This window comes from Eublepharis macularius, chromosome 17 (assembly GCF_028583425.1).
Source record: "Eublepharis macularius isolate TG4126 chromosome 17, MPM_Emac_v1.0, whole genome shotgun sequence".
Lineage (NCBI taxonomy): Eukaryota > Metazoa > Chordata > Lepidosauria > Squamata > Eublepharidae > Eublepharis > Eublepharis macularius.
In genome coordinates, this window is record NC_072806.1 from 10663214 (window position 1) to 10687875 (window position 24662).

The 24662-nt window shown below is 48.4% G+C and overlaps 1 protein-coding gene across 1 annotated transcript in view; it reads left to right on the forward strand.

The window, feature by feature from the left end:
* PRDM16 (PR/SET domain 16) overlaps window positions 1–24662 on the forward strand; it is a 321075-nt gene that overhangs the window by 268631 nt on the left and 27782 nt on the right. The window contains exons 8-11 of the mRNA XM_055001781.1: window positions 9330–9477; window positions 11314–11467; window positions 15643–17047; window positions 20937–21021. Coding sequence (XP_054857756.1) covers window positions 9330–9477; window positions 11314–11467; window positions 15643–17047; window positions 20937–21021 — 1792 coding nt within the window. The remainder of the gene's footprint in view (window positions 1–9329; window positions 9478–11313; window positions 11468–15642; window positions 17048–20936; window positions 21022–24662) is intronic.

Genomic DNA, 24662 nt, shown 5'->3' on the forward strand with positions numbered 1-24662 from the left:
AAAATCTCCTAGTTAAGAACTAAAAAAATGTCTGACATTTTAAGTGGGTTAGCACCTGATTGTATTTCTTTCAAATGCTATGTTAACTGTGTTCTGGGAAATTACGGGCCTCTTGCCTATGGAAATAGGAACATGATCACTTCTGCATAAAAAGCATGAATATCTTGTCCTTTGGAGAGAAAAACTTGCCAGAATCTCCACTAGAGAAGGGTAGATTTGTTTTTTTAAAGTTGGTGAGGGGGAAGCAAAAACGTTAAAGCGGACGATTAAAATACTATATTTTAAAGACACAAAATGGATTGTCATTTAAAATACATATAAATGGGGACAATTTCAAGTTTCACAGAATTGTCTGAAGGACTTCAAGAGAAGCAAATGAGAATTGCTAAATTTCTTCCAAGCGTGTCCTGAAAGGAAGTTCAGAGTTCAATTTGGGTGTGGGGGAGGGGCTCCTTAGGTAAAACATCTGAAGAATTTTGAGGAAACTAATAAATATTTTCGTAATACTCAAGGGCATTTCTCAACCTACCTCGGACCTTCAGCATACAAATAGCGAGCTCTCGTACTAAAAGTGCCATCCTAAGAATTCCTCCAGTCTTAGACTTAGGGATCGTCTTCGTCCTTCTGTGCAGCCCCACATTGGGACTGCGCAGGCGCAGGCCAGCCGCGGAAAAGATTTTTCTAGCTCTAAGAGATGTGAGGGGGACGTTCGGATCCACCGCGCATGCGCGCCGGTGTTCCCGCCAATTTTGAATGCATATATATCCGAACGTCCCCGGCATTCCCTCAGTTCCTTTTTCGCCGCCGTCGAAAAGGTTCTTATTGTCTAGCGTTCGTTTCAAGCGTCTCTTCGGAGTTTTGGATCGTTTCTTCTGCTGGTCGGTATTTTCCCCTTGTCATCTGTCGGGAGATACCGTTCACTATGTCGCAGACATCTTTGTTTAAAAAGTGTCATAAATGCGGCACTAAGATGACCCATTCGGACGGCCATGAGCTCTGCCTCATCTGCCTGGGCGAGGGGCATGTTGTCGAGCGCTGCTCCATTTGTATGTCCTTCACTCCGAAGGCAAGGAGTGATCGGAAGGCCAGGCTCCGTGCCTTCTTGTGGGATGCCAACCTTCTCCCCCCCAAGCCGTCAGGCTCTTCGGGAGATAGGCCGCGCTCCGCCGCTCCGTCACCGGCGCCGTCTCGTAAGTCGCCAGAGCCGCTCCCCTCGGAACCGACGGGGCAACCCGTTCCGGAGGCCCGTCCTGATTCCGGTTCCGGGGATCGTCCTTCGAGCCGGAAGGCCAAGAAGCGTTCCGCGCCCAAGCCGAAGTCCTCCTCCAAGCCTTCGGTTCCGGAGGCTGTTTCGGAGCCCCCGTCCAAGAAGGCCAAGGCGAAGTCGAGGGCCAAGGACCGTGCATTGTCCCCAGCTCCGACTGTGCTGCCTGGTTCTCCGGCCGAACCAGTCCTGATACCCGACGATGTGGTGAGTCTCCACACCCCGTCGCCTCCTTGCACGCCTCCTCCGTCGGTTCCCGAGGAATTTGTGCCGTTTCCGCCTTTCCCGGATCCGTTCCAATCTTTTGAGCGCTCCCTGCCGTCCGCCCCGGCGCCTTCAGAGGCCTCCGTTCCACTGCCGTCTACCTCGTCGGTTCCGATGCCTCTTCGCTGGCCTGCCCCGGTGCCTGCTCCTCTGCCCCCTTGCCAGCCGGTCGCGGGGGTTGGGAACATGACCTCCTGGCAGGATTTTGTGGCGTGGTTCCAGCAGTCGCTGCCCTTCCTGCAACATCCGTCGGTTCCGATGGTCTCCGTTCCGGCTCAGCCAGTCGGGCTCCCAGCACCCGCTCCTCCACCTCCGGGCTTACCTCTGCGACCGCCGGTTCCTGCAACTTATCCGTCGGCCCCGACCGCTCACCGGTCTTCGGTTCCGACGCAAACCTCGCCGGAGTTTTCGGATTCCGAGGATGATGAAGGTCTGGCGTCACCGTCGGAGTGCTCTTCAGACGCGGCCTCGGATCCTTCCCCGGATGACACCGTGGGTGGGCCCCGCTCATCGTCCCCGAATGACGATTACAGGCTATTCTCCGAACAAATGGTGCGGATGGCCGCCGCGCTGGAGATAGACGTCTCCTCCACGACCTCCAAGCCCAAGAGTAAGCTGCTGGAGGCGCTGTATTCCGGGTCCCCCGCGTCGGTGGCGTTTCCCCCTGTGGAGGATTTTGTTGATAACGCTCTCGCGCTCTGGCAGGCGCCGGCGTCCCTGTCCGCGACGGCAAAGAAGGTGGAACGGTACTACCGTTTAAAGCAAGATGATTGCCCGTACCTCTTCAATCACCCGAAACCCTCGTCGATCGTGGCTGAGGAGGGTCAGGCTCGGTTCCGTTCCGGTTCCTCGTCGGCCCCGGCGGACCGGGAAGGCAGGAAGCTGGATGGCGTGGGCAGGAAACTCTACTCATCCGCGTCTCTGGGATTCCGTATTGCCAACTTCCAGGCCATAATGGGATCCTATAATCTATTCCTGTGGAAGAGGCTGTCTTCTTACCTCTCCGACCTCCCGGAGGATCGCCGCCACCTGGTTAAGGCCCTCCAAGCCGAGGCCGTGAAGCTGTCAAAACAGCAAATGACAGCTGGCAAGGACGCCGCCGACTCTGCAGCGCGAGCGATGGCAACTTCGGTGGTCCTGCGTCGGCACGCCTGGCTCCGGTCCACGGCCCTGCCTCCAGAGAAGAAGGCGAAGGTGGAGGACTTCCCGTTCGAGGGGCCCCAGCTCTTCTCGGAGAAGACGGATGAGTCCCTCTCCCTGATGAAGAAGAATCAGCAGACGGCCAAGTCCCTCGGGGTCGCCCCCTCAGCCCAGTCGTCGGGTCCGAGGTATCGCTATGGTCGGTTCCGATCCTACCAGACCCCTTACCAGCCTTACCAGCAGCGTCAAGGGCGCTTCTTCTCGGGCCAGTCCTACGGTCACCGATCCTACTCTGCCCAGCAGCGTCACCCTTCCAGGCGCTCCGGCCGGTCCAAGGGCAGGCAACAGCCCTCTTCGCCCAAGCCTTCGACCTCGGCGCAGAAGCCCTCGGTCTTCTGACTGCGCCTGAACGCTCCCCCGTTGGCCTCCGAGGGTGCTTCCTCTGCTGCCCAGTTTCTGGACAGGCTTCGACCTTTTTTGCCCTGTTGGCAACGTGTTACTTCTGACGCTTGGGTCCTGTCCATTGTGGCCCATGGTTACAAGTTAATGTTTACGGATGCACCCCCTCTCTCTCTCCCTCCCCGTTGTTCTCCATGTTGTGATGTTGTGTTACACAATAATGTTATGGAGTTGGTTACCAAAGGTGCTGTCCGGGTGGTCAATGTCTCTACTTCCCCATGGGGATTTTACTCCAGATACTTCCTTGTGGATAAAAAGGGTGGAGGTTCCCGGCCCATCTTAGACCTTCGAGGCCTCAATGGTTATTTGAAGGCTGAGAAGTTTCGCATGCTGACCCTGGCGCGAGTCATGGAACTCCTGGAAGTGGGCGTCTGGCTGGCCATTCTAGACCTGAAGGATGCCTACTTCCACATTTCTATATTTGAGGGCCACAGGAAATACCTGCGGTTTGTGTATGGGGATTCTGTGTATGAATATACAGTGTTGCCCTTCGGGCTAGCCTCTGCACCCAGAGTCTTCACAAAGTGCATGGCCACCGTAGTGGCATACCTGCGGTCCCAGGGTTGCTTTATCTACCCGTACTTGGATGACTGGCTCCTGGTGGGACCCTCGCCTGACTCTCTCCAGGCCCATATTGCCCTCACTTTGTCCGTGCTGGCTAGGCTGGGCTTGGTGGTTAATGGGGATAAGTCTATCCTGACCCCAGGCATGGCCATTAGGTTTATTGGGGTCCATTTCAATTCCCTGCTGGGTAGAGCCTACCTGCCCCCAGACCGGTTGGCCAGGCTTTCCGCTTTGGCCCGGCATTTTATGCATTGCCGGTATCAGACTGCCCTTTTGGTTCAGACTCTGTTGGGCCTTATGGCCTCCACCACAGGGGTGGTTTTCTTTGCGCGCCTGCGTATGAGGCCTCTGCAAAACTGGTTTGTCCGGAGGTACAACCCCCTCACCATGGGTCAGCACCAGAGGTTTTCCATCCCCAGGGTGGTGCTGCGCTCTCTGGCCTGGTGGACTGTCCCTGGGAACCTGTCTGAAGGTTGTCCTTTCGGCCCCTTCCTAGCCGAGGTCACGGTTTATACCGATGCCTCCAACTTGGGATGGGGGGGGCGCTGTGGACAGCTTTCGGCTCAGGGCATCTGGTCCCCATCTGAGGCATCCATGCATATCAACCTTCTTGAGCTTAGGGCGATCCGTTACTCCCTCGCTTCTTTTGCAGATGCCATTCGGAACAGGAGGGTTCAGGTCCTGTCGGACAATACCACGGCCTGCTACTACCTCAACAAGCAGGGAGGGACGGTCTCGCTCAAGCTCTGCAAGGAGGCAACAACTCTATGGAATTGGGCCATGGTCAACAACGTCCTTCCCAGAGCCGTGCACATTGCCGGGGATCTCAACACCTCGGCGGATGCGCTGAGCAGGGTGTTTCTGCCTCAGCACGAGTGGTCCCTAAACAGGGTTTACCTCGACCAGGTTTTCCGCACATGGGGCACGCCGTTGGTCGACCTCTTCGCCACTGCCCGCAACAAACAGGCCCCGCTGTTCTGCTCCCGGGCCGGCATTGGCCGCCACTCCCTAGGGGATGCCTTCCAAATACCTTGGTCCCCAGGGCTCTTTTATGCCTTCCCGCCCTTTCCGCTCCTGTACAAGGTTCTTTCCAGGGTCAGGGCCTACCGAACCCGCTGTATCCTCGTTGCCCCTCGGTGGCCTCGCCAGGATTGGTTCCCCCTTTTGCTCTCCCTGTCCCAGGGGCGATGCCTCCCCCTGCCTCACGCCCCGGACCTCTTAACCAGGGACGGGGTGTGGCATCACGATGTGGCTGTACTGAATCTGGCTGCCTGGCTTCTGGGCAACCGGGAATGAACCTCTCTTCTGGGGTGCTTGGGGTGATCTTGAATGCCCGGAAACCGTCCACCAGGTTGTCCTACCAGAGGAAGTGGTCACGTTTTTCCCGGTGGTTGGCCCCAAAGGGGGTTTCTCCCTTTAGTTGCCCGCTCCCTGTCATCCTGGACTACCTCCTGGATCTCTGCTCCCAGGGCCTTGCGTTTTCCAGTATTAAGGTCCACATGGCTGCAATCTCTGCCTTCCATGAGCAGATTGATGGGAAGACAGTTTTTACTCACTGGCTTTCCAAGCAGTTCCTGAAAGGCCTGTTCAAGACCTTCCCTCCTAGGGCCCATCCCATTCCACAATGGAGTCTCTCCCTGGTTCTCTCCCGGCTGATGCTCCAGCCCTTTGAGCCTCTATCTTCTTGTCCCCTGCCTTTGCTCACTCAGAAGGTGGCTTTCCTGGTGGCAATCACGTCCTCTAGGCGTGTTGGGGAGCTGTCTGCCCTGCGGTGTGACCCTCCCTTCCTGCAGTTTTTCCCTGGTACTGTCATGCTCCACACTAGCATGGAGTTTCTGCCCAAGGTAGTCTCAAGGTTTCACCTACAGCAAAAGGTGTTCCTCCCTTCCTTTTTTCCAACACCTTCATCCCCAGGGGAACGAGCACTACACACATTGGATGTAAAGCGTGCTTTATTGTTTTATTTGCACCGCACCAAATGTTTCAGGAAGTCTCCTGCCCTGTTTGTGTGTTACTCTGGCCCTCGCAAGGGCTCACCTGCTTCTGCCCAGTCCATCTCTCGCTGGATTGTGTCTACGATTAAACTTTGCTATCAGCATGCTGGAGTCCAGTGTCCCTTGTTGGTTACCGCTCATTCCACTCGAGCGCAAGCTGCTTCTGCTGCCTTCCTACGAGGAGTGCCGCTCCGGGACGTCTGCCAAGCTGCGACATGGTCCACTGCAGACACTTTCATCAAGCACTATTCTGTGGATGTGCATGCACGACGTGACTCGGCTGTGGGCACAGCTGTCCTGCAGTCCTTGTTCAAGTAGACACTCACACCCGCCCCCATTGGTGAGATGCTAGTTACTCTCCCAATGTGGGGCTGCACAGAAGGACGAAGACGATAAACAGGGTTTCTCACCTGTAACTGTTGATCGTCGAGTCTCTTCTGTGCAGACACACATTCCCTCCCGCCTGCCCCGCTGTGAGTGCTTGGTTTCTTCCATTGTTTCTCCGGCGGCTCAGGTGAACTGAGGGAATGCCGGGGACGTTCGGATATATATGCATTCAAAATTGGCGGGAACACCGGCGCGCATGCGCGGTGGATCCGAACGTCCCCCTCACATCTCTTAGAGCTAGAAAAATCTTTTCCGCGGCTGGCCTGCGCCTGCGCAGTCCCAATGTGTGTCTGCACAGAAGAGACTCGACGATCAACAGTTACAGGTGAGAAACCCTGTTTTTACCAGCCTCCAGGTAGTGGCTGGAGATCTCCTGGAATTACAACTGGTCTCCAGGCCACAGAGATCAGTTCACCTGGAGAAAATGGCTACTTTTGGGGGTGGACTCTATGGAATTATGCCATGCCAAGGTCCTTTCCCTCTCCAAACCCCTCTTTCTCCAGGTTTCTCCAGGTTTCACCCCCCAGATCTCCAGGAATTTTCCAACTTGGAGCTGGCAACCCTACTTAGACTAGAGTAGGATTATGCTGAGTATCTTGTGCATACTTTCTTGGCAGTAAGCCCCGTTGAACATAGTGGGACTTAATTTCTTAGGTTCTTTTCCACACCAGCTGCAGAAAAGCTGTAAGGACCAGATTTCAAGTCTTCCCTTTTCTTTTAGTGCTATTGGTGCTATGGGATCTAAAATAAGGATGATAAAGTCACTATTCCACTCCTCCTAAAAGGAAAGGGAAGATAGTCCTAGTGTTTCCTTCCTTCCTTGTATGTCACACAGGGCTCCGAGGCAATCTCCTATTTTTAACTGGATAGGGTGTTTGGAGGAAGCAGAAGATGTGCAGTTCTCTTGTGGAGATAGATCAAGAAGGGTAACCATGTTTGTCTGTTGCAGTAGAAAAGAGCAAGAGTCCAGTGGCACTGATAAGACTAACAAAATTTGTGGTAGGGTAGGAGCTTTCAGGAGTCACAGCTCACTTCTTCAGATACCAGGTATCTGAAGAAGTGCTACTGGACTCTTGCTCTTTTCTGTTGCTCTGGCTCTCTTGTGCTTTGGTAGACAGGCCCAATATTCACTCCATTCACTTGAGAGCCCTCTGCCAGGCCACAGACTTCAGCAGGTGCCCAACGGTGTCGACTCAGGAGTCACACCACCACCCTTGTTCTAAGTAGACATGCAAAAGATTATGCTTCGTACATGGATCCTGCACAGTCTGCCGTATTTGACAGGCTGTTACAAACCTCCAGCTTCCCCAATAGTTATCCATGGCATGTTGCCACTTGGTGCGTGGCCATCCATGTTACTCACCCTGTTATTAAAAACTGAGTTCATTCAGGACAGAAAGAGTCCCTACAGCCACATTTTTTTCACCGTGGATGGGTCTTCTTTTTTTCCTTCAAAGCAAACATCTCATCTTATTCTTAATGTTTGCAATACTATATGCTGGTGGATTTCTGAAAAAGTTGCTGGCAGGTACTAACTATAGGAAAATCAAATTCAGTCATTCAGTTTCGATTGCACCCTTCCTCCAAGGAGTTCATGATGGCATTTGTGGTTCTTCCCTCATTTTATCCTCACAAAATACACTGTGAAAATAGGTTATGCATGAAGGTGACTGGCCCCAAATCGCCCAAAGGTCTCCATGGAAGAGTGGGGATTTCTATCTTGGTCTCCTCAATCTCAATCTGACATGTTAGCCACTACATTGTACTGGGTATTTTTATCATTCCTGAACTTCACCTTGTACTTCAGTTTGCTCCTTCTTCATTTCAGTTTAATCTGGATATATTCTAAACTTCATTCCAGAAATAGTTCAACTTTCAATTCCTTCATTTTTCTTGCATCTTGTCACCTGTGTGTCACCAACATACATATGCACATCAATAAAACACTGCAAACAAGCATTCTTTGTGCAATCATACATGTGATTGCGCAAGGTTCTTTCTGTGCAATATTTTACTGAGACATTTGGGTACAGAACTGATTCTACAACTTCATCAAGATGGTCCCCCCCGCAGTGTTTTATTGATGTCCCTGCACCCATCAACAGCATGCAAGGAAAAGCTGCATGTGAACAGTAAGAATTGAAAGCATTAATAAATCTTTACAATTCTTTAAAACTTGGAAACAAATTTGGGCCGTTTCCACACAGCGTACCTTATTCTGCAAAATAGCGAAATCTCGTGCGAAATCTCACGAGAAGACGCTGTTATCACATCTTCTCGCACGATAACAGCGTCTTCTCGCGAGATTTCGCCCGAGATTTCGCTATTTTGCAGAATAAGGTAAGCTGTGTGGAAACGGCCTTGGAAATGAGGAAAGGAATGATGGAGAACTCCAAATGCATCAGTTCCTCTTCAGACAAAAAGGCCCGGTAATTTGGAAGAAGCAATTGAAAATTGGCTCACAAAAATTTGGGATCATTTTATCTCTGAAAAATTGGCTGATAATATTAATCAGGCAGAGCATTTTCCATATAGTACAAATTTTGTGGAGAAGTGGTTTCTGTTTTTTGAGTATCTAGAAAGTAACAGTTCTCATCCAGGTCTAAATTTCTTTCAGGTTTTAGAATATGTTTAAAATATCTGTATTTCATCACTTTGCAAACTTTTCATAGTTATGTACTAGTTATCAACTCTCTCAGAAATTTTGTAATTATGAAAGTCTGACGGTTTGAAATTTTTGGAATGTTGTAATTTTGAAACTGGGAATTTTAAAAGTTTGGAATTTTGTAATTTGTTAAGTTGTTAGTTGTATTTTACATTGTACAAATTCTATTTAATCATTGTATGGAGAATAATAATAATAATAACATTCAATTTATATACCACCCCTCAGGACAACTTAATGCCCACTCAGAGTGGTTTACAAAGTATGCTATCATTATCCCCACAGCAAAACACCCTATGAGGTGGGTGGGGCTGAGAGAGCTCCAGAGAACTGTGACTAGCCCAAGGTCACCCAGCTGGCTTCAAGCGGAGGAGTGGGGAATCAAACCCAGCTCTCCAGATTAGAGTCCCATGCTCTTAACCACTACACCAAACTGGTGTACCACTACACCAATAAAAATTATTTTAAAAAAGAAGAAGAAGAAGCAATTTGAATGAGCCAGATTTCAGAATTCTTTCTAGAGTATACTTGGGACTTCGGTTTCGTGTTATCAGAGTTGCATATCTAATATTTGCTTGGCTTTCTTCAACAGCTTGGAGCAACACATGATCATCCACACTGAAGAAAGGGAGTACAAATGCGATCAGTGTCCCAAAGCCTTCAACTGGAAATCGAACCTGATTCGTCACCAGATGTCACATGACAGCGGCAAGCGATTTGAATGTGAAAACTGTGTGAAGGTATGAGTTCATTATCACATGTCACATGACAGTGACAAGAAATTTCGGCACGGTAGGGCGGAGTTGCTGGTTTGTGGGCCAAGAACTGAGGGACGCAAAGTTTGGAAACCTCTCCTGAGAAAGTTCTATTGAGGGTTCTGCAGAAACACAAAGGTTGTTGAGGACTTCCCCAATCCTTGTGAGAACTTACAAAACTCCAATAGGCTGGAGTTACTATAGTTACTTAAGTTTAACAAACTTCTAAAGTGCTTTAGTTCCTACTCTGTTCTTGTAAACTTTACAAAGGTTCCCCCTCCTCCAGTGCACACCTAATAATCTGGGTATATCTATTATGTCCACCCTAAAGAAGCTGCCATAGTTGAAACTCTTCATGAGATTTGAGGCATGTAAACACCCTCCTCTGAGAAGCCATGATTTTGTGGAAACATTCCCCAATGGTTTGAACTTTCTCTTGACCAGGGCTTTTTTCCAGCAGGAATGTGGTGGAACGGAGTTCTGGAACCTCTTGAAAATGGTCACATGGCTGGTGGCCCCGCCCCCTGATCTCCAGACAGAGGGGAGTTGAGATTGCCCTCCGCACTACTGAGCAGTGTGGAGGGCAATCTCAACTCCCCTCTGTCTGGAGATCAGGGGGCGGGGCCACCAGCCATGTGACCATTTTCTCCGAGGGCAACCCACTGAGTTCCACCACCTCTTTTCCCAGAAAAAAAGCCCTGCTCTTGACAAAGACTTGGCCCTCTGTGCCAAGATCATTGATGGCCTTTGGCAAGAGGACCCTCTAGTACCCCAGCTACCACTAAATGCATCACCTCCTTGCACATGCCTTCCAGGAGAGGGTGGGACAAAGTTCTTTCATGCTCTTTTAGGCTCTGTCAGCATCGGTAAGATTAAAAGAAGGATGAAAGCATCTCATTCTGATCCTTTCAGGAACAAAAGGGTAGATTGTCCCAGAGGCCATTGTGAAGTTATATGGGTCACTAGAGTAATCACCCATTCCTGGCCGATGGACCAAGCAACGCTGATTGGTGATGGACCTTCTACTGAGCCATGAATCTTGCCCAATGACTGACCATACAGACCCTTGACGCTGACTCTTCTTATTGCTGGTATAATGTGAAAAAGGGGGTCCCAGCGAGGCAGAGCTTTAAAATATTTGAGAACCTCTGCCCCGCTAGAAAAGCCAAATTCAAATCCCTTGGCAACTTAAAGGTCAACAAGATTTCCAGGCTATAAGCTTTCGAGAGTCGGACTTCCGAAAATCTTGTTGGTCTTTAAGGTGCCACTGGACTTCGACTGCAGAACAGCATCCATCTGAAATAGGGTTCTCAGGTTCTTATACCCTCCCAGCTGGGGGCGGGGGGGGGAACCAGGACTTACCGGCTCCAAGCTCCTTGTGTGCATTCTTTGAGTGTGCACACTCCCAGAGAGGTGCAATGACATCATTTCCTGGAAGTGATGTCATCAAGCCAGCCAGAAGCATGCTCCCACACTTTGTGTGGGGCTAATTCTGGCCTGTTTGGGGGTCAAAATTGGCCCCAGTGAAGCATGGGAGCACACCCCTGGCTGGTGAACTTCATCATGCCCCATTAGGAGCATGTCTGTGGCACTTTTTCCAGGGTTGCCTGCTGCTGGTGGGCAATCTCTGGGGAGTTTGCCACCGAGGTAGATGCTCAGGAGATTGCCCACCACTTCCAGGCAACTGACAAGCATATCCTGAAAACCTCTGCCCAATAGGACTGCCTTAGAATTTGCTGATGTTTTGTGAGCTGAGGATACCCCCTTCAGCCATAGCTGTCGCAATTGTTCTTCAAGGCAATTCTCTTCCCCTTCTTCCAGGTGTTTACTGACCCCAGCAACCTCCAGCGGCACATCCGTTCCCAGCACGTTGGCGCACGGGCACATGCCTGCCCAGATTGTGGGAAAACTTTTGCTACTTCGTCTGGCCTCAAGCAGCATAAGCACATTCACAGCACTGTCAAACCTTTCATATGTAAGTTGTCATGGCCGTCTCAGAGACCCGGCTGGGCAATATAATTGCACATATCCGGAGGGCCCCCCCTCCCCCGCAAATGCCGGTTTTGCCTCCACAAGCAGCCACTGTAATTTTATAGGTCAGAGCACAAGATGGAATTCCACCACTTTATCGTTCTTTCTCATTTTTTTTTTTGCTTTACATTCGGCCTCTGTTTTTTCAGTAAACATTTGTGGCAGGTTTTTGACAGGTTAAAAGCGAAACTCCACAGCAAGTCCCACCAATTTTGCTTTTTCATTGTGTTCTCCCTCATTTCCTCCCCCTTTCCCCATTTCATTTCTTTCTTTCCTTCCTTTTTTTTGCCCTGATTTGGGCATAAATAAACAGTTGACACCACCTGATAGACCCGTGCTTCAGAAGTGCCTGAAGGAACAACTCAGCTAGAAGGCAGGATTTGGAACTGAAAATGGAGACGTCCTGGAAAAAAACAATTTGTGTTGAGTTTTCTGTCTGTTTGGTAGAACTGGTGTATATTGAAAAGTCCAGCTGGCTGCATAATGGCAGCCATTTAGATGATTTGCATATGGAATACACGGGGAGAGTCTGGAGTCCCCACTCTGTGGCCTGTGTAGCAATCAGACGTGAGTTGTGTGTTCTCCACAGTTCCAACACATGCAATACCTGATTTGGATTAGTGTCTCAAAGTGCATGGATAAAGGACTTCAGTCTCCTCCTGTGCCATTTTCCTAACCTGCACTGGTCCCAGGAGGGCCCAATTTGGCTCCAAAATGTGTGTTATGTGTCATTAAGTCACCTTCGACCTATGGTGACCCTATGAATGAAAGACCTCCAAAATGTCCCATCATTAACAGACTTGCTCAGATCCTGCAAACTGGAGGATGAGTCTTCTTTTATTGTGTCAAGCCAACTCATTTTAGGTCTTCTCCTTTTCCTACTGCCTTTTCCTATCATTATTGACTTTTCCAGAGAATCTTGTCTTTTCATGGTGTGACCAAAGCACGATAGCCTCAGTTTTGCCATTTTAGCTTGTAGGGAGAATTCAGGCTTGATTTGATCTAGCGCCCACTTATTCGTCTTTTTGGCTGTCCATGGTATCCACAAAACTCTCCTCCAGCAACACATTTCAAATGAATCAATTTTCTTTCTGTCAGTTTTCTTCTCTGTCCAGAATAATATGGCTCCAAAATAGAGATGGGCACGAACGGAGAAAATTCTGAACCATGCGGTTCGTGGTTTGTAGTGTTTCACAAACCACAATCCATGAACTTTCACAAACTTGCTCCAGTTCATGAACGGGTTCATTTGGTTCATGAAAATGTCACTTCCAGGTCAGCAGAATGTCTGCAGTGATCCCATCGGCGCCAGGCTGTCTTCAGTGATGAACCAAAATATGAACTAAATGGACCGGGCTGAAATTTGTTATGGTTCGTGAGAAATGAGCTCCCATGAACCGCCAGTTTGCGAACCATGAACTGGCCTGGTTCGTGACGAACTTAGGTTCATATTTCGGTTCATGCTCACCTCTACTCTAATAATATGTCAAATATTGCTTCCCCAGGACCATTTCAGATTAGGAAAATGGTGCTGTGGAGAAGGAAGACTAAGACCCCTTTTTCCTGCATGCCATAGTCGCAGTCCAAATTAGGCACCTGTAGAAGCATGGTACTGGGATATGGGATGCTTAACTCTTGCCCCACATGCTATTTCTGTAGTCATTAATGGACTTCTGTCCCACATGTTGTAAGCCACAGCTGAGGTGGAAATGACAGGCACATACATGTATCTTTTCCCCTACCATGTCTGAAAGAGCCTGGGGGAGAGAGCAGTTTGGATTAGGGAAAACAGTTTGTGGGGAAATAGTTAACCCCTGATGCTATGAGCCTGATACATATCAGAACCCCTGGGGCTGCATTTTGGGACATCACACAGTCATAGATTCTTAGCTTTATTTGGCCTTGACAACTAAACCCAAGAGAATGCAACTTGCTGATTGGGCCGTTGACCTCACTGTGTGAAATGCTGGGGTGATATTTCCTTTTAGTCTTTCTATCATTTAATAAACACCATCTCTCCCTTTGTGCTTGAAAATGATTTGAGAAATATTTATAGAGCGTCCCCATGGAGAAATAACTTGCTATTAATGACTATAACAATAATAATAAAGGGGAGGGGAGGGGAGGGGAAATTAAATAAAATAACACTTGATATGATGATATGAATCCACGTTCTTCTCTTGACAACCTTGGCAACTTCCTGACTGCCCAGCCAGATGGCAAGAAGAGCATTTTCAACTAACATAAAGTGCTAGTCCGACTTTATTTACTGTGATAATAATAATTTCATCTCTTCCCCCACCATAAAAAAAAATCCTTGAGTTATAATAACACATGATGTCAGTTTTCTGCAAATGTGTTTGGAAAAAGATCTCCCCACACACACAAACACACACAACTGGAAACTTGTAGAACTTCTGCCAGTCAAGAGTAGACATTACTGAGAGACGTGGACCAGTGATCAGCTTGTGATAATACCACTGTAAATTGAGATAAGGGAGTCTTTGGTCGAAGTAGAGCACATACTTGGCATGCAGAAGTTCCATGTTAAGTCTACGCCATCTCTGCGTGCTTTGGGAAACCTTGGAGAGACATGGCCCATCAGGGTAGAAAACATTGAACTAGATGCATCCACGGCTTTTTTTCAGCTGGAACGTGGTGGAATGGAGTTCCGGAACCTCTTGATCACATAGCTGGTGGCCCCGCCCCCCTGATCTCCCCACCCCCCTGAACTCCCCTCTGTCTGGAGATCAGGGGGTGGGGCCACCAGCCATGTGATCATTTTCTCCAAGGGCAACCCACTGAGTTCCATCACCTCTTTTCCCAGAAAAAAAGCCCTGGATGCATCCATGGCTCAAAGTATAAGCCCACTATATGAGTTAATAAAGGACGGTACTTCGGCTCAGTGGTTTTTATCCATTCATTCCTCATTTACTTATACCCTGCTTTTCACTCAGTGGGGACCCAAAGCAGCCTACAATGTCATTCTCCCATGCTCCTTTTTGTTCTCACAACCTTAGGTAGGTTAGGGGGAGAGTGTGTGACTGGTCTGAGGTCACCCAGCAACCTTCCACTGCAGAGTTGGCATCTGAACTGGGGTTTCCCAAATCCTAGCCCAACACTCTAGCTAATACACCATGCTGGTTCTCGTGGTGTATGGTGGGTCTTCAACAATTTTCCCTTCCTGACAGTGATCCGATCTGGAGCCTATATGATCTTCACAGGTCTTCCATCTATGCTTCAATCTTAGGCCTTTCCTGATAAAGGCTGCGGGGCTGGGAAAGACCTCCCTTTACCAGAGATGCTAGAGAGCTTCTGCTAACCAAAATACACAACACTTGATGATCCAATATGACTCAGAATGAGGCAGCTTTCAAGGAGGAACCATAGCTTCCTTGTAAAAGCATATGTTTTGAATTCGTAAGTCTCAGATACAATCCTAGGCAGAATTAAAGCCTCTCCAGTTGTAAGTATTAGGAAAGACTTTTCTCTGCTGAAGACCTTGAAGAATTACTCTCAGGCAGAAGAAATAGGACTGTGCTACTTGGACCAATGGTTTGACTTAGCATAAGACAGCTTTATGTTAGGAAAGGACTTGTAGCTCAGTGATAGAATACAGGCTGTGCATACATACATCCAAGGTTCAGTCCAGTTAAGATGATCTTAGCAAGACCTTTGTCTGCCAGTGATCTTGGGGTTGATTAGAATTTTTTTTTAAGCTACAAGATGCTTAAGACCTTCATTCATTATGATTTTGGATCTTCTACCCCATGTTCCACGAGAGCATGCTATGTACAATCCTCTCAATACATGTGTCCGCCATTTTGTGTGAATACAGCAGCCAATGTATTTTCTAGCTGACCAAAAAAAAAAAAAATCTGGGTTTCCAATTGTGTGTGCCGAAGCTGGAAAATATGAGAACTGCCCTGTTTGCACAAAACAGCGAATTCTCATATTGAGAGGATCATGTGTAGGACATTCTCCCAGCATCCAAGTTCAGAACTCCAAAACTGTAATGACTGAAAAGGGCTGTAATCTCCACCCCGCATACTTTCAACTAGCTATTTCATATTAATTTCATATTGGGTTTTGGTGTTTTGGTTTCTGTTGATGCTTTAGGTGAGGTCTGCCACAAGTCCTACACGCAGTTCTCCAACCTGTGCCGTCACAAGCGGATGCACGCCGACTGCCGGACCCAGATCAAATGCAAGGACTGCGGGCAGATGTTCAGTACCACCTCTTCACTGAACAAGCACCGGCGCTTCTGTGAGGGCAAGAACCATTATAACCCTGGGGGGATTTTCGGCCCAGGCTTGCCTCTAACCCCCAGCTCCATGATGGACAAATCCAAGCCATCTCCCAATCTCAACCACGCCAGCCTTGGGTTCAACGACTACTTCCCATCCCGGCCGCACCCAGGAGGACTTCCGTTTTCACCCACTCCTCCAACATTTCCAGCCCTCACTCCTGGCTTCCCAGGTATTTTCCCTCCCTCTCTATATCCTAGGCCCCCTTTATTACCTCCGACACCGCTGCTCAAGAGTCCCATCAACCACACCCAAGACGCCAAGCTTCCCAGCCCCCTGGGGAACCCAGCCCTCCCCCTTATTTCTGCAGTGAGCAACAGCGGCCACCCCAACTCAGGGGAGGAGAAGTTCAACAACAGTAACCTGGGGAACTCCTACCTAGAGAAGCACAAAGCTAGGACCAGCGATGTGTCAGATGCGAGTGATTTTGAGGACATCAACACCACCACGGGCACAGATCTGGACACCACCACTGGCACCGGGTCGGATCTGGAAAGCGACGTGGAGAGTGACAGGGACAAAATGAAGGACAAGAGCAACCCGCCTGAAAGCAAACCGGATTTCATCGGTAGCTCGGTGTCCGCCAGTTCTGCCAACAACATGAGCGACATCCCTCTTTTCTACTCTCAGCATTCATTCTTCCCTCCCCCTGAAGAGCAGATGCTTCCCACGGTGGGGGCGGCCAACGACTCTATAAAGGCCATCGCCTCCATCGCGGAGAAATACTTTGGGCCCGGCTTCATGGGGATGCAGGAGAAGAAAATAGGTTCCCTCCCTTATCATTCCATGTTTCCATTCCAGTTCCTCCCTAACTTCCCCCATTCGTTGTACCCTTTTACGGACCGGACCCTGAATCACAGCTTGCTGGTCAAGGCAGAACCAAAGTCGCCCAGGGACCTTCACAAAATGGGCAGCAGCAGCTCCGAATCACCCTTCGACCTTACCACAAAGCCAAAAGAAATTAAGCCAGCCTTGCCACCCCCCAAAATCCTACCCGCCCATCCTTCTGGGGAGGAACAGCCACTAGACCTGAGCATTGGGAACCGCATTCGGGCCAGCCAGAACGGGAGCCGGGACTCCCGGAAGAACCACATTTACGGAGAGAGGAAGCTAATGGCCAATGAAGTATTACCCAAGATTTCTCATGCTCAGATGCCGCCACAGCCATCCCTGCATTACGCTAAGCCATCGCCTTTTTTCATGGACCCCATCTACAGGTATTAACATACCCTGCCTTAAGCATTGTCCCTTGCGGGCTGCGCCATCCACATATGCACAATTAGCCAAGAGGAGATGAGGTTCATAGTACTCAGGTTTCAGGATGCGAGGAGGGAAATTGGCTACCTTTCCAGTGTGGCCAGAGGCAGGTAGCAGGAGATAAGCTAGGACAGAGGCAAGTTCCATAAGTAGTGGCCGAAGATCGAGTGAGCCATAGGTGGATAACAGCAAGCAAGAGTGGTAGGTGGTGAAAAAGCTGCAGCTCAGGGCCAAGCTACAAGTGACGAATGACACTTGAACGGCAAGTGTATATCTCCCTGTTCACTTGTCCTCCACTCAGTCCACTTGCCGTTCAAGTGTCATTCGTCACTTGTAGCTTGGCCCTCAGTTTCAGAAGGGGATACAGTAATGCATGGCAAACAGGAAGCTAAGGTTGCATGTATGCATGTATATGCCCCCGTTTTTGTTGGGGAACACAAGAATTTGAGTGTTGTTGTGATCCATGGATAATAAGAGTAACATGAAAAGATAGCACTGTATGAAAACAGCAGATTCCCTCCCTGCTCCCCTTTTCATTCCTTTATAGTTCCCCGGGTTCTCGTTGTGGTTCATTCCACCCCTCCTGACTTCTCCTAGAGATAGTTTCACAAACTGAACCTAGCACGCACAAGTTTTGCCGCATTTCAGCTCCTTCAGTTCTTTCTCATCTTCTCCTTCTGTTTGTGGTTGATGCACATAGATAAGACACTGCTGAAAAACTAGCATGGTTAAATGTATGATTTGTGTCAGGATGTGCTCCTCAATATTGGTAAAACACAACACAGAAAGACCCTTGGTACGCCATGGGTCTTTCCGCATGCTGCATTTTCTTCCCTTTATATCAGCAGTTGTTCTGCAATGATTGAAACGTCACATCAAGACTGCTTTCCCACCTAGTGTCTTATATACCCTTTGGAGGGGGGAGTCCCAAACGAAATAATGGCACCGAGAGTTCGCTCTACAAAATTTGAAAATAGTAAATTTTTTTACAGTAAAGGATCGCCATGCCTTGTTTCCACTTTGGAAATTAGAGGAGATCATTCAGAGCTCCTAACTTTGGAGAGAAATTCAGATGAGGGGAATTTCAGAAGCATTCCTAACATGGTTACATGAATTTTTTTCTTTGTTGCATGCATCACAGTGACTTACACTGGAGTAACTCTGCTTAGGGTTGCATGCAGTGCTTTTTTTCAGCCCGAACACCATGGAATAGAGTTCCGGCACCTCTGGAAAATGGTCACATGGTTGGTGGCCCTGCCCCCTGATCTCCAGACAGAGGAGAGTTTAGATTGCCCTCCGCACCATGTGCGGAGGGCAATCTCAACTCCCCTCTGTCTGGAGATCAGGGGGCGGGGCCACCAGCCTTGTGACTATTTTCACTGAGGGCGATTTAAATTTTTAAAAACTCCTCCCCTTGTTCCAGCTGACCCAAAGTGATGTTACTGTGCAGTTCTGGAAGCATGCATGCACTTTGCACGTGCGCACATGGTACCAGGGGCACCACCTCCCACCAGGAGTTGCCCCCTGTGCTGGCAACCCACTGAGTTCCCCCACCTCTTTTCCCAGAAAAAAAGGCCTGGTTGCATGGATAATGCAACAACAATTTATGGAACTCTCTGCCATGGGAAGTGATGGTGGCTACTAGCTTAGCTAGGGTTTAGACAGATTCATGGAGGAAAAGAGCACCTCTTCGCTGAATGGGACCACCGTGTTCAGTTGGAATATACCTCCGAATGCATCTTACTGGGGGGGCAGAAGTAGGGGAGGTTTTAACCTCTATGCCCTGCTTGTAATAGGCCTTCCGGGGGCATCTGGTTGCCACTGTGTGTGACTAGATGGACCTTTGATCTAATCCAGCAGATACATTTATGTTGTATTTTGCAGCACACATTATATATGTTCTTAGGAATGTAAGCCATCGCATGTAAAGGGGCCACATTCATTCACTCCCCAAGTGGCGCTCTGATGTGTTACCTGAGTCAATCTGAATGGGCAACATTTTGCCAGTTGAGGAGCCCCTGAGCCACACCAAAGCTGCTGTATCTATAAAAAGCTGCTTGCTTGTGACTCCATGATTCTGAGAACTTGGACCAAAATATCCCATTTTTCTGGCTCTCCTTTCTATTCTTATTCCTTTGGGAATGCTACTTGAGGTATCGCAAAATGCTTTGATGATGATATCCTCCATAACTGGGGAAATACAGGAATGAAATTCTTCCAATACTTCAGTGTATGAGCCAGAGATCATATGAGAATAACGAGGCGTTGGGGGAGCCATTACCAATTAAAATAGAAGACTTAGGGAAGTAGCGGAGGACCAGAAGGCCAAAGGAAGGGAAGGGTCGAAGGACAGGCATTCAATGTGTTTGGGATATACAGCCATCTTGGCAAAATGTTGAACTAAAGCAGTCAGTCTGCGAAAGGTTTGAAGTCCAGTCAATGGCGTAATAGGTTAAACATCTGTAATTGTCTACACTCTTTTTTGTCACATACTTTCACAGGATTTGACTCCTTATTTTTTTCCACCTTTTGGCTAAAGTTCTCAACATTTTTTTTCAATGGCAAGAATTGCAGTGTGTATGGACTGCCGGCCACAATGGTCACACAGCAACTGGACTGGACAGGTTTACTAGAAACATGCACCAATATCTTATGAAAGTGTTTCTCCTCCTCCTTTGGCACCATATTTATTTTCTGCACATAATTGTGCTGAGAGGTTCTGAGCTCTTATGCATGAGCTGAGGCCTATTACATCCTGCACATGAGTGAAAATTCTCAACCAAGTTATAACACTTTGATACATGTGCAAAATGTGTAAATGCACACATGGCAGAAGCACCTATGAAACTGCCTTACACCAAATTAGACCACTGGTCCATGTAGCTCAGTAACAGCTCCTGTGACTCTCCAAGGATTGAGACAGAAGTCTTTCCTTACTCTGCTGCTAGAGACCATTTTCATGCGAGATGGCATGAACTGAATCTGCAGTCAAGAAATACATGCTACCATTATGTTCCCGCCTACCACCAATGTTGCCTGCGTGATGCTGCTCCAAGCAGCAGTGGAGAAAAATAAAAACTTTGCCAGCCTCAGTGCTGGTACCTCATATCTGAACACAACCTGGAAGTGACAGTGGGTAACTCTAGGAATTGCTGGAAACTCTATAGTAATACCACAGAGTTTCCGATGATTCCTAGACATACTCATTGCTCCATCTGGATTGTACAGAGAAGTGTAGTGATGCCAGTGATGCCACATGCTTGCCATTCTTTGCCCCCACCCCCACCCCTCTGGCTGGTTGCCAGGCTCGACCTGGCTCAACTTGGCAATCCAAGCTACCATTGAGCTTCAGCAAAGGTCCATTGGGAGAATATCTATTTGCAGTTCATCTGGCCACAGCTAACCCTGTTCATACAGTTAAAAAACACTCTAAGCACAGGATCGCACCTATTGGCTTTCCCAATCACATGGAAGAGTCTATGTGCAGGCACTTGTCCATACAGAAAGCTTGCTGCTGATGTTTCAGTAGTGGAGCCATCAGGTGCAATCCCACAGTTCTCTACCGATATTTCTAATGTTTAAGATCTGCACCGAGCTAGAATATGGTGCAAAGTTGGGGTAATACTTTGGGGCAACGCCAACGGTTCTTAGAGGAAGCAGGCAGCAGAACTATCCCCTCCTATCTGGTGGATTGCAGCCCCAATCCCCAAGAATCCAACGTCACTGACTCGCCCCCAGAGGTCCAAGCAGCTCCCAATTGCACACGTCTCCAACAGGCAGGGCAGTGTGATTTCGTTTCTGCCTCGAGGCCCTGTGAGGTATGTAACCCTCTGTGTTGCTGTCCAGCAGGGTGGAGAAGCGGAAGGTGGCGGACTCAGTGGGAGCACTAAAGGAGAAGTACTTGAGGCCTTCCCCGCTGCTTTTTCATCCCCAGGTAAGGCCAAGTGACAGCTTGGTTTGATGCTCCTGGCATCGTTCCAGAGAGGTCTGTTCTTGGTACTTGCTCAGTTTGCTCCAGAAAGTGGGGGCGCCTCTTGAGCAGGTTCATTTGGGAGCAAGCGGTCCCTCTATCATTATTCCATTGGCTTTGAGAATGAATTTTGAATAGTTGGATTTTTATTGTTCTTAATTGCCTCATAATAATGCTTCTCTTTAAAAAAATGAGCATGGTTTGTAAATGCATTGGACATGTCCGAATGCATTGGACGTACTGCAAGTTAGTTTAGGGCCTTTCATCAATGGGTTTTAAGCAGCTGCCAAGCAAGGCCAGGAACGAGGCACAACGAACAGGTTTGTTGACCAGACAAAATTCTAGTTTGGCCTTTCAGGTTAGGGGAAACCAGTGGCTGCCTAGGGTAAGCAGTGTAATTCTAGAGCCTCTCGCCGAGGGCCGCCAGTCCCCCAGTGGGGACGGGGAATCTCCTGCTCCTAGCCTCTGCCTCCATCACCACTCACCTGGATGGGGGGCGGGGAGAAGGCCAGGAGAACGGGGCTGGGAGGCAAGAAACCTTCTGGACCAGCTCAATGAAAGCTCTTCACGGCCTTGGCCCGGCATACCTACGGGACCACCTCCCTCCCTATGTCCCTCTACAGCAGCTTCGCTCATCTGAACAGGGTCTCTTGCAGGTGCCAGCCTGCACATGGATGAAGTCAACAGCAGCTTGTACACGGGCTTTCTCTGTGGTACCCCCCACCCTCTAGAATGGTCTGCCTGGGGAGGTGAGGAGAGCCCCCCCTCTCCTGGCTTTCCACAAATGATGCAAAACCAAATTATTCAAAAAGGCTTTTTGCTCAGATAGGAGGGCTGCATTGTAGGGAGGGGGTCTCAGATGCTTCACTAATGAGTTAGGGACCACAGACTTCACCACTATGTTGCCTTGCATATTATTTGTTGTTTTGAATATGTACTTCTATATATTACCTGTGTGTCATGTTATCTAATATCAGTTGTAGAACTGATTATGTTCTGTTTCAGCAATTCTTCAACTCCGTATTGGATCCTTGCTAATGCTATGTCTTTGTAAACTTGTATTTATTTACCCTATGGCATCGTTTATGGAAATATCCTTTACATTGTATGGAAATGTCCTTGATACTGATTGTACCATTCTCACACTATGTAATCCACCTTGAGTCTCAGTGAAATAGGAGGACTATGAATGAATGAATGAATGAATGAATGAATGATGTCACTTCTTAAAGTGATGTCATAGTGCCTGGCAGCAGACATGCACACGCATGGGGATATCACCTTTGGTATGTGCCAGATCCTCCACCCCTTCTGCCAGAAGAGTAAGGGAACCTGCCAAGCCTACTGCTCAGGAATGTTCCAATATATAACCAGCTTCTTGGGGCAGAAAGGCACCCATTTTACCTCCAGTGGCTTCTGACAGGGTAATATACAGCTGGCTAATACGCGCAAGAGCCCAGGAACGGAAGCCATGCAAGAATGGAGTGTGCCTGTCTCTGGTGCCTGGTCAGAGTCTCAAGATGGATAGCCATGTTAGTCTGTCTGTAGCAGTAGAAAAGAGCAAGAGTTCAGTAGCACCTATAAGACTAACAAAATTTGAGGGAGGGTATGAGCTTTCGTGAGCCACAGCTCACTTCTTCAGATGTGAGCTGTGTATCTGAAGAAGTGGGCTGCATGACTCACAAAAGCTCCTACCCTACCACAAATTCTGTTAGTCTTATAGGTGCTCCTGGACTCTTGCTCTTTTCTACTGGTCAGAGTATGTTCACGCAAAATGCCACATGGTTTTGCTTGCCTTATCTGTACTCCATGTAGGCTTGAAATGTCTCTATTGCTATAATTCCTGTGCAGAGTTGCCAAGGCTGAGTGTGTGTGTGTGTGTGTGTGTGTGTGTGTGAGAGAGAGAGAGAGAGAGAGAGAGACCCGACCTCGAGCACTGATTTGTGCGGCACACACTAAGTGTGCCAACTAAACCAGGCAAAATGAGCTTCTTCATTCATATTGTTTGAGGAACAAGAGCTTTTTTAGAACAGGAAGTTTTCTGGTTTAAGAAATTGGTGGCAGCCGATCATCCGCAGAAGTGGAAGTGCTTTGAAATCTTCCCCCCATTTTGCCCACCCACCCCCCGAGATACCCCCAGGAGGATTTTTCAGAATCTTGATCACCTTTACATTGTAATTGATCCTGAAAAATCCCCCCTTTAGTTAATAGAACAACGAGCACAGCAGGAGCAGGCAAAAGATAACTCAAAGAAGTTATTATTCATTTAAGAAAGGTGTTCATTATATGTCGGTTAAAAGCTTCTGAACTTAAAAATAACTGTTCTTATTCAGGTTATATGTTTCTGACACTAGCAATTTGGAGATGCTAAAATACATATGGATGGGCTGAAGCCAGAGTGTTCTGGAACTTTCTTTGGTCACGAACGAAGAAACCTCTGATTTCCCATTCGTTGCTTTGGAAGCCACATGTGGAAAGATGGCAGCCCCAACCAATAAGGAAGGCTGGCCACAGCCCTGAAACCCTCCCCTGTGCTCACTACAGCTTCCTCCTGTGGCTGCTTTGTTCATGTTCAGGAAGTCAGTCTTGTCCCCCAGAAATGGAGCCGTTTCTGAATGAACAGTGGCTTATCTTTCCAGAGACAACCCTCTGTGATCTGTTAGAGTGCTGTAAAGTATTTAGAGGGGGAAATATAGCAACACTCATCAACATTTTAAAAAAAAACAGAAAAAAACTACAGAGCATGCATGTTCCAGTCCATTGTGTTTAAACAGCACTCCGCATGATGTAGAGAGTTAGGGCGTTGGACTAGGGTCTGGGGGAGAAAGGTTCATATCACCATCTTGCTGTGAAACTTACTGGGTGGCCTCAGGCCAGTCACACCCACTCGGGGTAACCTACCTCACAGGGTTGCTGTGAAGATAAAATGGAGGCGAAGAGAATGATTTATACCATCGGAGGAAGTTCAGTATAAAAATATACTAGCTCAATTAAAACTCTTCTTTACCCCAATGTGAAGACCTCTTCTAGTGAGTCAGACCCTTGGTACATCTTGTCCAGAACTGCCTACTCGGACTGAGAGTGACTTTTTGAGATTTCAGGCAAGGGTCTTCCAAAGTTCTGTTGCTTGACACTCCTTTTTACCGGGAGATGTTGAAAACTGAAGCTGTGACCGTCAGGGCCAACCTGTAAAATGAAAATGGCACCCAGAGGGAGAGAGGGGAGAAGAGCTCCAGTGACAGCAAAGTGAAGAACTGTGCTTTCTTTGACCCAGGCTTCCACCCAGCCAAGTCTTAGAGGGGGAGGCAGGAAATAGGCCTTCCCGGGTCTGGCCTCTAGTGCCGAGCAGCAAGAAAGAGCATCTCCATCTCTTGAACTGCTTGTATTTATTTACCCTAGGGCATTGTTTATGGAAATACCCTTGACATTGACTGTATTAATCTTGCACTGTGTAATCCACCTTGAGTCTCAGTGAGAAAGGCGGACTATAAATGACATAACTAAATTGATTGATTGATGGATGGACGGACGGACTGACAGACTGACGGACTGACTGACTGACTGACTGACTGACTGGTTGGTTGGTTGGTTGGTTGGTTGGTTGG